At 48.8% G+C, this 14,901-nt stretch overlaps 4 protein-coding genes across 4 annotated transcripts; 1 reads left to right on the forward strand and 3 right to left on the reverse strand.

The window, feature by feature from the left end:
* Positions 1-111: 111 nt before the first annotated feature.
* Positions 112-4,366, reverse strand: CABS01_14437 (fungal specific transcription factor domain-containing protein; the record flags this gene model as incomplete). The annotated part of the gene is made up of 10 exons (XM_060547776.1): positions 112-635; positions 689-869; positions 937-1,112; positions 1,189-1,462; positions 1,535-2,082; positions 2,139-2,306; positions 2,356-2,474; positions 2,552-2,607; positions 3,824-4,266; positions 4,333-4,366. The coding sequence occupies 10 exons, from the start codon at positions 4,364-4,366 to the stop codon at positions 112-114; spliced, it is 2,523 nt and encodes an 840-aa protein (XP_060393285.1).
* A 2,581-nt stretch (positions 4,367-6,947) lies between these two features.
* CABS01_14438 (serine carboxypeptidase) lies at positions 6,948-8,953 on the forward strand (the record flags this gene model as incomplete). Its single annotated transcript, XM_060547777.1, has 7 exons — positions 6,948-7,226; positions 7,287-7,449; positions 7,499-7,735; positions 7,789-8,195; positions 8,246-8,287; positions 8,349-8,709; positions 8,784-8,953. The coding sequence occupies 7 exons, from the start codon at positions 6,948-6,950 to the stop codon at positions 8,951-8,953; spliced, it is 1,659 nt and encodes a 552-aa protein (XP_060393286.1).
* A 666-nt stretch (positions 8,954-9,619) lies between these two features.
* On the reverse strand, positions 9,620-11,857 carry CABS01_14439 (uncharacterized protein; the record flags this gene model as incomplete). Its single annotated transcript, XM_060547778.1, has 3 exons — positions 9,620-10,543; positions 10,596-11,017; positions 11,068-11,857. The coding sequence occupies 3 exons, from the start codon at positions 11,855-11,857 to the stop codon at positions 9,620-9,622; spliced, it is 2,136 nt and encodes a 711-aa protein (XP_060393287.1).
* Positions 11,858-13,266: 1,409 nt separating this feature from the next.
* CABS01_14440 (uncharacterized protein) lies at positions 13,267-14,373 on the reverse strand (the record flags this gene model as incomplete). The annotated part of the gene is made up of 1 exon (XM_060547779.1): positions 13,267-14,373. One exon carries the CDS (start codon positions 14,371-14,373, stop codon positions 13,267-13,269), a length of 1,107 nt encoding a protein of 368 aa, XP_060393288.1.
* Positions 14,374-14,901: the final 528 nt, after the last annotated feature.

The following is a 14,901-nucleotide window of genomic DNA, read 5'->3' on the forward strand; positions in this document are numbered from 1 at the left end:
TCGGTGTTGCCGATATTAATCGACTCAGGAGATATAAAATTAACTTTTAAAGGGAATGAATTAAGGGTGCATTCTTCTTACAAACGACAACGCCCAAAGAGACCCACAACTTCATGCTTCATCCTGGACCATTGTGAATGACATCCACTCATTGTCTTCCCACTCCATTGAATTAACGACGTCTATAATTTGCTGCGTCGTCAAGTCCTCTGCCTGACTACTGCTGTCTTTGCTCAACTCTCTGTACGCCGGCAGCATTGTCTCTTGACTCAGTGGCAATCCCGTCTCCGCCGGTAGAAGGGCCGGTGGGAGAGAGGCTGGTGCGTCTGTCGGTTGCTGCCAGTCTGGTAGTGGTACTGACTGTTGCTGCTGCTGTGCGACAATGGTTGTCGAGTCGGCTAATAGCCTCGGTCGGGTGACGTCGAACTCGAGGAGCATCTCCTCCAGTTTCTGCATCTCGTTCTTCCTGAACTCGGCGATGAGGTTGCCGCTGGCTACCATTTCTTCGACGATGGCGTGCGATTTATCGAGCCAGGGGACTTGGCTCTCTATCAGACGCGAGTCGACCCCGCGGGCGACGAGCAGGGCGACTGTCGATACGAAGAGCGAGTCTAGATCTAGCGGAAGGAATGTTTCTAAACGAGACATTAGAGTTATTACTCGACTGGAGCTTCCTGATAATACTGACCGAGGAGTCCCTGCGCTCTCAGACGGTCGAGGATATTTAGAATCTGGATACCGGACTCGGCGCACATCTGAAGCGGATTCCGAACTTTTGGCGATGCCATCAATGAGTCGGCCTCAAGCGGAGAGTTGAATCTCTTGATCAGACAGCACAAGAGAAGAGGTCGGGTCGCGAGAATGATGCACTTAACCATAAAATTAGCACAAAACTCAAAAGTCAAAACTGGAAAGTGTCGACACAAAATTGCTCACCTGGTAGTAAAGGAGATGCAGGTGGGCAGAAAGTCTCGAAATGCCGTCGAAACGCTCATCAGCAAACAGCGGAAATGAAGTACGCAGCTCATCGGCCACGGCAACGATGCTTTGCAGCACCGCCTTTGTACTTAGGACGAATTTCTTATTGAGGCGGCCTTTTGCGCCGTAGACGGCTAAGTAAGGGAAGGCAAGAAGTCAGCACATATGAACTCAAGCGATGAAGAGGACATTGAAAAGTCTTGGACGTACTGCTGCTGATTTCTGCGATGATTCGAGCAAACTTGATCTGCATGCTCAGTGCGGTGGTGCGGTGAACAGAGCCCGGGTAGGATGGTAGTTGGCAGAAGACGCCCTCGTCCAGAGTCGACTGGGGCAGCCCCATCAGGGAAGTCATCTGCCGGTCGAGAACGTAGACTGTCCACCAGATCTTGCGACATCGTTGGACTAGTCCTGGACCCAAGTCCATTATCGGCATGTCTGTGTGCATGCCGTGGTTCATCGCCACGCTTTTGGCTTGCCCGATCTATCCCACTTTTGATTAGTCTCGACTGTGATAATGAACATAAAGTAGATATCATCATGAAGATAGACTCACAAAGTTGTGCGCAGCATGTCGAAAGTCCAGCGCTTGATAGTACCACGCCATCGAGCACAGAATCTCCGTCGACATGATAGGCTCCTTACACAACGCAGTAACATCAGGAAGAAGCTGCAGCGCCCGCACGAAGAAATCCGCACCGGCCGGTCTGTTGTTCCCCTTCGTCTTCCTCTGAATGAGGCTCTTACCAAACGCCAGGATCACGAGAAAGTGGATGTACCAGAGGCTATTCTCTTCCGCCCGGTCGGCCGAGGATCTGGCGTAAAACGTCTGCATATGGAACATAAACTCTTCCTCCTCAAATAGGTGGAACATTTGCCCGCAGTGGAACTTGACGGCGTTGATGAGGAAGATAGCGTAGTCGTGGCTCGGTATGAGTCTGTTGTCCAGCATTTGCGTCGTTCGTGAGCCGTCCCAGCCGAGGTCGTAGGCGAAGCCGTCGAAAAGGAGGCTGTTTGTTGGAAGAGGAGATTGGCAGACGTGTTCGTGTGTGACGCTTAGGACTTGGCGTGAAAAGGACCAGTTTGAAGAAGAGCCAAGGAAGTCTAGGCTTGGATGAGTTGTGTGTTGTAAGGTGCAGTTACTAGAGTGAAGAACTCACACGGTTGTCCATTGGACTCAGACATGCAGAATCGAGATGGCGTTGCAGTCAGAGGATTTGTCAAGTCTGGGCCATCTCCATCTCCAGGTGGTGAGTTTCCGCCTGTCCCGTCTGGCGTGTGATAACTTCGTCTGCGCTCATCGAAGCGTGACGGGTTATTTGGATCATCTAGCTGAATGAGCATGGGCTTGACTCACACTCAGCCAGGAGACTGTACCTTCACGACACGCGACGGCATCATCGTCGCCATCGGCATGCCTCAAGCTTTCCTCCACTAATGCCCTTGCTTGAGCGCGCTCCAACTGTGCCACTTTTTGTTGCAACTCGGATAGATATCTGTGACAAAAATACCATGTCAGAGAAGTGCAACCTAATCGAGTGTGTGTCGACTATTGCACTAAGTCACTACTCACCCCTGCGTTACCATAACCTTGTTGTCCCGCTCGTCAAAGATACATGTCAACCGCCTCTGCGTGCAATTGTTGCACGGGTGAAGGCCTGAGCACTTGATCTTTTGCCTCCGACATCGCGAGCAGCTGGTGATGACCTATCAGTAAGGCCATGCCTCATGAGTAGTGAGGGGGACTCGATGTAACGCACGCGTAAGATGATCGTTTCGTGATACGTCTTTGAGTGTTAGACGACTCCATTTCCAAGGCCACAAGAACTTATTTCCCAACTTGGCTCGAAACTCGGAAGCACTTCCAGAGGCTGACAGCGTAGGGCAGCGAGAGCTGTGGTGTACGGTGGATAAGGTATCCGAGTGACGTCTCGCACAGAAGCCAGAAAACTAGAGATATCGGAAGGGCAGTCCGAACCTCCAACAATCAGGGTGCGGGGTTTCGCACTACTGTTGCCCATAGCATTTCTTAGTTCAGCGTATTCCCGGCAGTCCACGTCCGAAAGCGAAGTAGTTCAAGGTGGCTGATAACACTGAGGGCATGACTGGCCCGCTTAGCAAGGCAATCCCGAACTTTGGCTATCTCCAAATTCCTATTCGAGCATTGGTTTCTTTGCTGTTGGTTCCATGCGGGGTGCATGGAACCCGTCGCAAGCCGCAGCCAAACACGGTGAGATAGCACTGCGGACGGCGGTGGGTTGACGTGGGGTCACCGTTATCGCTGCTTCCGACTCCAGATGCGATGCTATTGGTCTGTTCATTCTCCAACCTAACACACGGCATGAGAATAACGGATCCCACAACTTCACAAGAAGTACGCAGATGCAAGCTTTCTAGTCTTACCAGGTTGACTCTGGGGTTAATAGCGGTTGAAATCAAAACCTAAATATCGGACTCCTCGTAAAGATCTGAGCTTACCTACTTATTACTTACTATAAACATCGACCTACATGTTGTTGCCAATCATCCCTCTCGAACAACATTGATACTAATGCCTTCAATGTAGCGATTTGGGAGTTACGGGATTTGGCCGTAATTACATGGGCTTTCCTTCCCAGACTGAGCTTTCGGCAATTAACAGTAGGCTCTCATCACGTCAAATGAAGCAGAAGTCTAGAGGAAGGCAATTCTTCTATCTAAGCATCGTATGATAGCATAGGCTGTCACTGCCCTCTGTAAATTTCATCTCGCTTTGCTGCGTGTATCCATGGAAAACCTCTGGTCCAGGATTTCGCGTCTATTAGAGCAAGAGGCGGATCTGTCGATTGCACAACGAACCGGGTACCTCCACCTTGATTTCTTCCAGGCCCCTCTCAAACCGATGAGCCTGGAGCCAAGGTAGCACATTTTCATCGGTGCTGAGGAATTTGTCAACGCCCTTTAGACCCACAACAGGAATCTTCGCTCTGTTTGTGAAATACGCCTTGAACTTGGCGTAATCCAGCGAGTCGCTTAGCAGGATTTCCTTCAGCTTTTCAGGCAGTAGCACAAGGTCGGCTTCTCCCTGATTTTGCCCCTGCAGCTTCCAGTGGACAATGTGAGCTAGTACAGCAAGGATGAACTCCTTGCAGTTCTCTTTTTGACAGCTGCCGTTTGGCGTGTTAAGTCGAATTCTGAACGAAACACCTCCGTTCACAAGAAACGTCGTGGTTCCGGCGATGGCCGCGACGTTGGTGATATTTTTCTCCAAAATATCCACGTAGGTAAGAGCCGCAGTTCTCACTTGATCTATAGAATAATTGTAAGTAAGAGGCTCTGAGGTGACCAAAATGGACAATCAACTTAAACACTCACCAGGCGTCAGAAACGGCTTCTTTGAATCCGCCATGATGATTGATCGGCACAACGTGCTATTTTTCGTGTGTATATTCGAGTATTTGGAGCTAGAGCTTGCTCCTTGAATGAACGTGCTGCCTGAAAATTCTTGTTCCTGGTTTGATCCAAGCTCCTTCGTGTTGCATGTGATGTGCTGGAATCACTGGAAAAAAGAGACGATGGAGAAGATAGAATCAGTGAGAACTGCTTGCTGGTTGCATGTATAAAGTCCCATCCTTAAATAGTCGGAATCGGTTAGCAGCCAAAGCAACCGACGGTTCCACGAAACGCTTCACCGAAGCTTGAAAAGCATCGCTTGGCTCTTTGTGCCCTCTATGACCATCCAGATCATTTGATCATTCGTGCTTTCCAAGACTTTCCCATTTCGTCATCCAGTGAAATCACTTGGGCGAGACCGCCCCATTTCTGTCAACAGGCCTCTTGGAGCCTGAATAACAATATCCTGGGCTGAAAGGTTCTTGCGACGATGTCGTAGAGGATGAATACTAGTACGTATCAAGACAAGAGGAATCCTTTGGGAGGGGGGAGTGATCAAATGTTCAGTGAAACAACATTGAATCTCTGAAAGAATGACGATGAACAGGCTTCGACAAAAGAAGGAACAGCCATTTAAAACATAAAAGATCACCAAGTAGTGTAGCCCGAGCGAAACGCCGGCCTGATGTACCGTAGTACAAGCGAGAGCATAAAGAAAACAAAGAATGAGACGGAAGTGAAGGGGATATGGACGTATTTGAATCGCAACGACAGTACGACGGGAGTGAAGTGTTGACAAAGACCGGAGGTGGTGTAACGCAATGACGCTATCAAGAAGTGATGGAGCGGGGTGGCGCAAGGTGTCATCGGACCCGGTACCGCTTCGGGAGGCGTTTAACACCGGAGGGGTGTGGGGTCCGGTCACCGACACTGATATGTTAAGGCTAACCAAAAGACGATGTGGGCGCCGGGGTAATGCGGGCCTCGAGAGAAGTGAGGAATGGAGGCGAAGCATAGCGATCCCAAGCTGGACGTCTGATTTGGGATCGATCTTACTGGACGCTTTGCCCATGTGCCGTCACAGCAGCTTTCGGGTTGGCCCTCTCCAAGGGTGGACATCGGCATTGCCATGCGACCGGCCATGATCAGAACATCAAGCCGCATGAAAAGTTTGAACGTGCTGAAGTTCCACAGGCCAAAGAAGCATCTATTGGGGCTACTGACTTAGTAGTCATTTTTGAAAGCTTTTGAGCACATGCTGCGATTCTTGGAAGCTCCGCCGCATTTTCCGTCCTTAGGTTCACTACCTTATGAGTCAGGCCGCCTCAGAGTTCAGAATAGAAGTCAACACTCCACATCTTGTTGCCGTCGAAATATTATCTGCCGTCCAAGTCTTATCATATAGCTATGATGAATGGGAGCCTTCGACTGGAGATTTACTGGTACCGCTGAATAGAAGAATGAAGGCCACCAAAGTGAGATGCCTTGCAATCTTGGAGACCGACTCGCCTTTGCTGAGAAGTTTCGATATAGATTAAGAACAAAGTGACGAGTTGTCAAGTCATGTGGCAGTTCCAGGCGTTGGAATCAAGTCAAAGTCGACACCAGTAAAAGTACTGAACTAAGTAGTCTCCTACGCTGATAGCTCGTGGGGCGCTGCCTCCTCATCATCGTCCTCATTCAATGGACCTGAACATTAAACTCCAAATCTTTACAATAGGAATTGATTCACTCACGCTCTTTCGATCGAATTGACCTTTTTGTTAAAGCGTTATGATGATTCGCCTTTTCTGTGTGCTTAAGTCGTGATCGTCAAGCATTATCGAGAGTGGATCTTCGATTGGACTCATTATTTGCCCCCCCCCCCCCCTAAAAAAAAAACATTCCTGGTTGCAATGTCATTACTCCTTCCGAGAACGACCAGGGAAATTACGTCAAACATTGAGATGGATTGCTGGTTTGTTTCCTTGAGAGTGGTCTTGGAATCCGGACGACTTCGAGTTCACAACAGGGGTGTCATGCAAGTTCGGGCCACCCGAGAGATAAGCGTCAGAGATCGGAGAGCTGCCCGGAGTAACGTAGGATAGAGCAACGATCTTCAGTGGCATTCAGCACTTCAATTTGGGTTCAAGGGAACACTCCAATTTGCATCTTGTTGGCAAATTGTCCGATTGGTGCGGATATTTGCTGTTCGAACCAAGCCAACCTTCCCCGCTTCGCCCACAAAGGGGGTCGACTCAACCTACATGACGTCTTGACGGGCAGGCGTTGTGATCATCAAGTGCCTGGTCGAATTGCTATATGATTCTGGCGTTGCAATGTGATGGCCGGGATGTCAAGATACGCCGAGACTACAAATTTGCCATGATAGAGGGAATACGAGGCCACGTCCAAGTTGTGGGAGGTCCGTCCACGGGCACTGCGTGTTGCATTATCGAGCTTCCTACTTAGTTAATCGAACTGAATGAACCATGCCTAGCAGCGAGATTAAATATCACGGAAGTCCAAAATGAAACAAAAAAAAAGACGAAGAAGAAAAAGTAGTCATTCTTGAAAAGCTATCGAGTTCATTGACATTTGACTTCAATAATAGCAATATGATGCTTCAAAGATTGCTGGTGTCTCTTCTCGCTGGGGCAGCAGTCCCCGCCATCGCAGGTGTATTGCCTCCGAGACAAGCACCGAGTGCTGCAGAGGGCGTGATAACCATCACCAGTCCAGGAGGCTCGCAAATACGCTACAAACAGCCTGGAAAGGATGGCGTTTGTGAGACTACCCCTGGAGTCAACTCTTACAGTGGATACATCGATATTGCCCCGGACGTGCATGTCTTCTTCTGGTTCTTTGAGTCGCGCAGAGATCCTGCAAATGATCCGGTGAGTTATTCACTAATCCAACGATGATCGCATTCACAACAATGACCATCTAATTTGAAGGTGACGCTTTGGCTCAATGGTGGTCCTGGTTCCGATTCCTTAATCGGTCTTTTTGAAGAGATTGGGCCTTGCGAAGTGGTTGAGAACATGACCACCGTACTTCGAGACTACGCTTGGAATGAAATATCGAACGTCTTATTTCTCTCACAACCAGTTGGAACAGGTAAGCCCACGTGAAGTTCTGACTTAGGTCTACAATCTAACATGAACAGGTTTCTCCTACAGCGAGAAAGAGGTGGGGTTTCTTGACCCTACATACCTTCTAGTAGATAAGGAGCCAGAAACCTCCGATGAGCGCGAGGGCCGCTGGTCAGTCATCGACCCTACCAAAGAAGACACCAGTCGTCTGGCTGCTGTCACTTGTTGGGAAGTGGTGCAGGGGTTCTATGACGCCTTGCCGCAGCTAAGCTCTTCTAACATTTCTTCGATCGATTTTCACCTCTGGGCTGGTAAGCATTCATCTACAACATGAAAGGAAGGGTTTTGACTAACAATGAGACAGAGTCATTCGGAGGGCATTGGGGTCCGGCGTTTTACACCTTATTCAACGAGCGCAACTCTGAACTTGAGCAAAGCACTCCGGTCGGGCGCAAACTCAACTTGAAAAGTCTCGGCATTGTTAACGGCATCGTGGATGAGCACGTGCAGACCAAATACTTGCTTGACTTCACTCGAGGCGAAAACAATGGCTATGGCATCGATCTCATCAACGACACGATCTATGAATACGGCAAGTGGAACCGAGATCGCCCTGGCGGCTGCCAAGAGAAGCTTGACTACTGTGACTATCTTGAACGCGACTCAATTGTTCGACGGTCGGCTTGTTCTGCCGCACAATTCATCTGCCAATCCGATGTTGAGGGCATGTACTACACTTTCAACCTGGAAGGCCGAGGAACCTATGATATCGTAAGGAATTTCGTTGTATCTTGAGGAAAGATAGAGCTTACCCTTCTCAGCGATTCCCATCTGGCAAAGATGTCCCACCTGACAACTGGCGAGTAAGTTGTGTTATCTAGAAACCCGAGACTAATTAGTATCAAAACTGACTTGAGTGACCAGCCCTGGCTGAACACCGCCCAAGCACAAAACGCGCTTGGTGTTGATCTGAACTACACGTCAAGCAATCTGCTCTACACTGCTTACACCCTTTCAGGTGACTTTGCGGTTGGATATCTTCCGGATGTTGAAAAGCTTCTTGAACTTGATGTACAGGTGTCGTTAGTTTACGGTGATGCTGACTACATCTGCAACTGGCTGGGAGGCGAGGCGCTCTCACTCACGGCCAACTGGTCCGGGGCTGAGAAATTCCGCGACGCAGGCTACACCAGCTTGATGGTGGATGGTGAAGCCTATGGCGAAACTAGGCAATACGGAAAACTTAGCTTCACTCGAGTGTGGAATGCTGGACATGAGATACCTTGTAAGTGACTTCGTTTCGCGGCTCGTACCGAAGTAGCCATAAGTCTCGATTTAGTGAACGCTAACTCTCAGTAGACTTCCAACCAGCTGCTGCTTTCCAGATCTTCAACAGAACCAGTAATCGTTTTGATATCGCCACGGGACAAATCAGGATCAACCCTGATAGTACGTATCAGACGAATGGAACCGCCAAGACTACCAAGACAACTTCACTTCCGCCTTTGCCGGCACAGACATCAGCTTGAATAGCCAAATGAGACTTCCATGAATCTCGTGAGACCTGAGAGCCAGGCAACGAAACACGGCCCCATCCGACTTGGTCGTTCTGCTTGGGGTCTAGAGATATGGGATGTCGACCTGTGGGGACTAGGGTATGGAGGATCTGGGTTATTGCTCTGATCTTGACACTGTTCAAACTTAGGATAGTGAAAGAAACATCTATGTTGAGGAAGATCATTGCAATTGACCTGTCAATCGGTCGGAAGTCAAAAAGTGATGAGCTTCTGATAATATGATCGATAGCTGTCCAATCCATGTAGCTCACTTCCAAGCCAAAGAATGAAGAGAAGGGTTTCAGGAGTTTAATTTAATTAAGGTCAACTTAATTAAGGTCAACTTTGCAAGAAGGACTGAGACTCGGCTCGATGCAGACTTACTGATTAATGGCTTGCGTTATAAATATTTCTTATGAAAGCTATTCGATAGGAAGGACATAGAGAACTAGTAAGTAAGTAAGCCAAAATATGCCTTGTCGAAACCGAGTATCAGAGAGTAAGATGAATTCTGTCAATCGAGAGATATAACACTTTCAGTAGGACATCAATAAGTCGAGGTAATAGTCGCGGGAATGTTCAGCGCTGAATGTGATCCAACTTCAACTTTTCAGCGCGCCCTCTAGTCCTTACGTGCAGTCAAATCTTCTCGGTTCTCAGTACAGGGAATTGTGCTATGTGCAGCTTTGCGGTGCCGTATGGAACCAAGCGGGCCACAAATGTCTCCCCGTGCACAGCTGTATCGACTGCACTGGGGTCTGCTGCTGTTCCGTTCTGAACAGGCCAATCTACCCAAGCAGCCTCAACCTCGAGATATACGGGCGAAGTGCCTGAAGCCCAAATCGGGTTCGGAAGAGCAGCCACCTGCCTCTCAACTCCTTCCACCCAAGGGTCTCTTTCAACGATCACTTTGACGCCCTTTCTAGGGTCAACTCCAATGTTCCAACGAGAATTCGGGAGGTAGTCGTGATCACGGCACGCTTTCCTCCACGGCTCATCGTCTTGATCGCTGACATTTGCAAGTTCTGTACAATCGGAGCTTTGGTCTTTGTAGTTGCGTGGAAGTCTCGTGATCGTCTTGTGGCCGACTTCGTAAGCATAGAGCAAGGGGCCATAGTAAACGCTGACAGACTTGTCGTCGTGTTCCTTGACCCTCACATCCGCGTTCAGCGTGACGAAAATGACAAATTTTCCTCCAGAAGGAATCTGTACACGGTGAAAGAATTCTGAATCTCCGTTTCCAGCAGTCGAGCCGAAAGGTTGCGTTTCTCGTCGAGACTCTGATTCGTTTCCACATAGCTCTATTGTGGAGGAGCTCGATGACCAATGTGGAACTCGGATCAGGAACTCGAAGGACTCTTGCGCATGGATAGAATAACGCAATGCGCAGGGAACAAAAGGGTAGTTTGATTCGCAATTGATGCTTATTCCGTCGATGTCCAGTCGAGAAGGAATGAGATGGGCATGGACCACTGAAGGCTCGCCATGGCTTGTCTGACCTCGGAGAAAGGCGTTCATCAACATCTTGGGGTATGCGGTAGGATGATTGACAGTACAGCAAGGCTTTCATATCCTGTTAGTAGAAAGACCCATGATGTCTAGACGGACCACTAACAAATTCTGGCTCTAGTCCAAAGACATTGGCGTATCGACAGACATCGTAAAATGGCGTCTTCTCGTCTTTGGCAAGTTCCAATTCACAGGCCCACGGCTGGTTAACCTGAGTGATGTATTGATGGCTCCACCAATCCGCACTAATTCCAGCTGGAATGGCGTTGAACGCTGCTAATTCCACCCGGTCGGCCAAGTCATTGTCCCCAAAGAGTTGGTAAAGGTATGACAATGAGAACATAAGCTCGACGGAGCAACAAAGCTCAGAGCCCCGTTGAGGAGAGAGGCCACCGATGTACTCATCGCTACTGACTGATCCGGCGGGAGTTCCATGATATTTGAAGGTCTTGCGCACAGCATCTCTGGATAAGTTCGCCAGCTCAGGAGATGGGTGCATTCGATATAGATGAGCTGGATAACGGAGTCCTGTGTATGTGATGTCAATATCAGCGTGCGTCTCCATCTTAGCGACTAACCTTGCGCAACATTGACACCGTGCTTGAAATTGAGAGACATATATCTGACAGATGGCTCTTGTGGAAAGTCTTTCCCGAAGAAGATGGTCCAATCTCTTTCCATTATTCGAGATCCTTGCCACATCATCTCCATGACCTCCCAAATGATTCTGCGATCTTGAGTATCATGTGTTTGGTCGTAGAGCCATTGAAGAGTTAGTGCTAGCTCATGGGCGCGGGCAACACCAAAGAGCTGTAAGTCGAAAACATCGTCCTTCTGTGGGATATACCCCGCATAGTTATCCTTGAGCATGGCGTGCACTAGTCTAACAAAACGGAAGATCGCGTTCATGATGGTCTGCCGTTTTGAGGAGTCCGCAATGGCATGATTCATGAGGCCTTGCAGCAAAAGACAGCGCGCCCAGATACCACGAGTATGGGGCGTTGTCTCTGGTCCAAGCCAGCCATCCGTAGCTTGGTGAGATAACGTGTAATCAAGAAAATAATCCGCCTGTTTCTTGATTTCGATGTACAAATCCGGATCTGATGCCTCGTCAAGCGTGTATGCCAAGGGAACAATGTAGTTATACCAGTACGGAGCTGCCTCGTCCAAGGGGGTGTACTCCCATGTACCCCCAAGCCAAGTGCTTTCTTTGACGAAACGATAGAAGTAGAACAAGTTGCCTCCAAGACCTTTTGCACTAAGTCGGAGCTGATCTTGGAACCACCCATTGGCCTTAATAGCGCCGAGAGGATATGAGTCAAATTCAAGAGAGGTGAGTGCTGATATAGATGTAGAGACGTGAGACATAGTGATGGAGAAGAGTTTCTTTAGTTGAGTCTGTCGGACCTGTTGCTTTTGGAATGACCCAAGTCACAATGTATCGCCAATAACAAAGGTTATTACCAGATGCTAGGTTGGGAGAGGCTGGCGGACACTCAAAATAAATCATTTTAAATAAACATACGTTATTGATAGCTCGATCTGGGCTAGGCTGGTACAAGCTGGGTACATGTGACGAATCATCGTTAGCCTGCTGCATGGTCGGCAAGACCTCCGGAGCTGCAGAGGGTGGTGGCACGGGTGATCCTCAAGGATCTGAGGATGGGCCGAGACCATACGACAAAGTCCAGTAATTGAGGTTATTTTGCTGCAGTGTCTAGTGGAAAGTATATCAATAGGCTCAGCTTGATTGGAAAAACAAGAAAATACCTTTTGGGACTGCCAGTCTAGTAGTTTTCCTCAGCTCCCCGGCACTGACAATACATAAATGATGGGAAAAGTGCGATTAGGAGAGCAGGCTTGCAGGTAATTACTTAAGCAGGTATTTTTTGCGCTCATTAGGAGTTTGAGCAACCTTATCAAGTGAAAGATAGCCTATATAGGCTTGGCGAAAAGCCCTCGCTTAAGCCACCTGTATTCGTGGATAGAAACATATTTCAACCAAATAGCTTTAGAAACTCTGCCACTGCTCGCGATAGCCCACCACATTTACTGTTTCCGTCAATATTACGCTCTCCTCGCCTTTTTGTCGGCCATCATCCATTGGAGGCCCGATATTTGAGACCCAACATCTAACAGGCCGTGTTAAAAATAGGGTGCAGGCCCAGAGATAACGGAGCTCGGGAGATGCCAGCTTGAAGTAATTCATTTTTACGCTCAAGTTCGAAGAAGCTTAAGAGTGAAAACCCACCGGGCTGCTGGTTTCCGCTACAGGAACGTGATAAAGCCCTCCAGATGACTGATCACAATCTGGTTCATGGCCCCTGCAGATTTAAAATAGGGTCTTTGAACCAACATGATTATTATCGCACACCGAACTCCTGAGCATTGTATCAATACCTTGGCCATTCAGGTGGCTGAGACCATCAAGCATAATGTGTGATCAAAAAGTGATGTTTTTGAATGAGAGGGAGAATACCTAGTTATCAAGTCAGTTCATGAGTTGGTGGGCGAAAGAGGGAGCCCATGACGAAACAATGGCATGTGGTAGTTCTAGGTGAGCACAGACTCACGCAAGTTCGGTATCGTGACAGCCTATGGCTTATCGATGGATGTCATTGGCGCTTCGATTAAGATTGATACATCTTTCACACTTGATCTGGCAATCCTCGCATTATAAGGTAATAATGAACAGATTGATTCTAAAGCGTCAACTTCAACATTGGCTCCGCTGGTTACTAAAGCAATTTTCTTCGAACGAGTTTGAGGAATCTAGTCTATGATAATGCATCTAAAGAAAATGCACTTATATCCTTGAGTTTGTCTAGTACCGCTTGAATTTTCACCATAGTCCTTCTCTCATCAATGCTGACCAACTTATCCAAACCTGAGGCCAGAGATGGCGACCCTAGTCCATCAGTTGCGGCATCTGCCGCAATCGCTTCTAACCCTCCTCGAGCCTTTTGAACACGGTTGAGGTAATGTACTGCTGTTTGGAGAAGCATCTGGAGCCTCAGGTTGGGTGACGGTATCAGCTCCACTCCCGCGATGGAAATGAATAGCCCGTTCTCAGCGTCGCTCATCACACCGTCCTGCGCCGTGAAGTTGGCATCTCTTCTTTGCAGGCAGTGGTAAATCGATGAGTAGAGCCAGTAGTGCATCTCAATCAATCGTATAGACATAGCACAGACTTGCAAATAGACGGCCGTACCGATTGGAGGCGGATGCTCCGGTCCCTTGCAGTCTAGTGCAGCCAACTCGAGCTTTTGGACCAACTCAAGGAACTCTGAAGAGCTTTGCAGAATATGAGCGGCCTCAGTCCCAAGTTGAGAAGGTCCTAGATACGCCGTTGAACGCATTGGGCGAGCTATCTTTAGGTGGAAGTGCGCGAGGTGTTCCATCCAATTTCGATTGAAAGGTAGCAAGGCCGTCGCCCTCGGGATGGCTATGAGCGGGTTGGGGTCGGCTAGCACACCGAGATCGTCGCTAGCCGTGTGTATGGAACATCCCGCGGCTTCGGGGTTCCAATCCGACGAGCCGAAAGACTCGGTCATGTTAAGGTGCAGAAATGAGCTCGGGCTGCTTGGGAAAGCAAGGGGATGCCATTCCGCGACTGTCTGAGAGGACTCAGGTGGTATAGCCTCGAGACTAATAGACCCTTGAACTGCGCTACCATGTTCGTGAAGCGTCTTATGAGTCCATGCGCCTTCCACAATGGTATTGCCCAAACTTGGCCAACTTGCTGGTGTCTGATCTGCCGAGTTGTTGGTCTTGAAGGCTGGTCTTCCTGGCTTGCCGGATTCGCTGTAGTTGCAGACCACGTTGGCGTTTCGGCAACGAGCACATTGTATTCCGAACCCGTCCGTTTTGCATTGCATCTTCATTGCGTGGCATCGGTCACATGCAGACCTTGTTTTGGTAACATTCATCCTTTCCTACGAGCATTGACGGTGCCTGAGAAGAAAGAAAAAAGGCTAATGGACAGTACTATGTTGCCTGTTTGTTTCGTTTCAAGGATCTTTTGAGTGTTTTGTAATAGTTGAATGTGAAATTTAAGCTCTCGACGACGAGGTTCGCCAACCTGTGCAGGGAATCTCCTGCCTTTTAGCGCGTACTGTTGGTGCATGGGGTGAAAGATCCAACGACCGACACCCTCAGCAACGGGCCGTTCCCCTTAGATATGCAGATCGCTAGCATGTCGGTAGTCAATAGACCTAGAGAATTCTATTTCTGTATTCTGGTTCCGCTTGCGCGGCCTCGTTATGTTTGACCACGACATTGAGGCATAATGGCTGTGAAAGAGAGCCAAAGGCTGTTTTCTCCCATGCACTGTTTGCCACTGTCAAAATATTCTGCAGCGCGTTTCGCTCATGAAGTGTTCAGCCCATCGCTCTGGCGAACGGCTCTGAATG

Source organism: Colletotrichum abscissum (assembly GCF_030869225.1).
Source record: "Colletotrichum abscissum strain IMI 504890 chromosome Unknown Scaffold_54.1, whole genome shotgun sequence".
Taxonomy (NCBI): domain Eukaryota; kingdom Fungi; phylum Ascomycota; class Sordariomycetes; order Glomerellales; family Glomerellaceae; genus Colletotrichum; species Colletotrichum abscissum.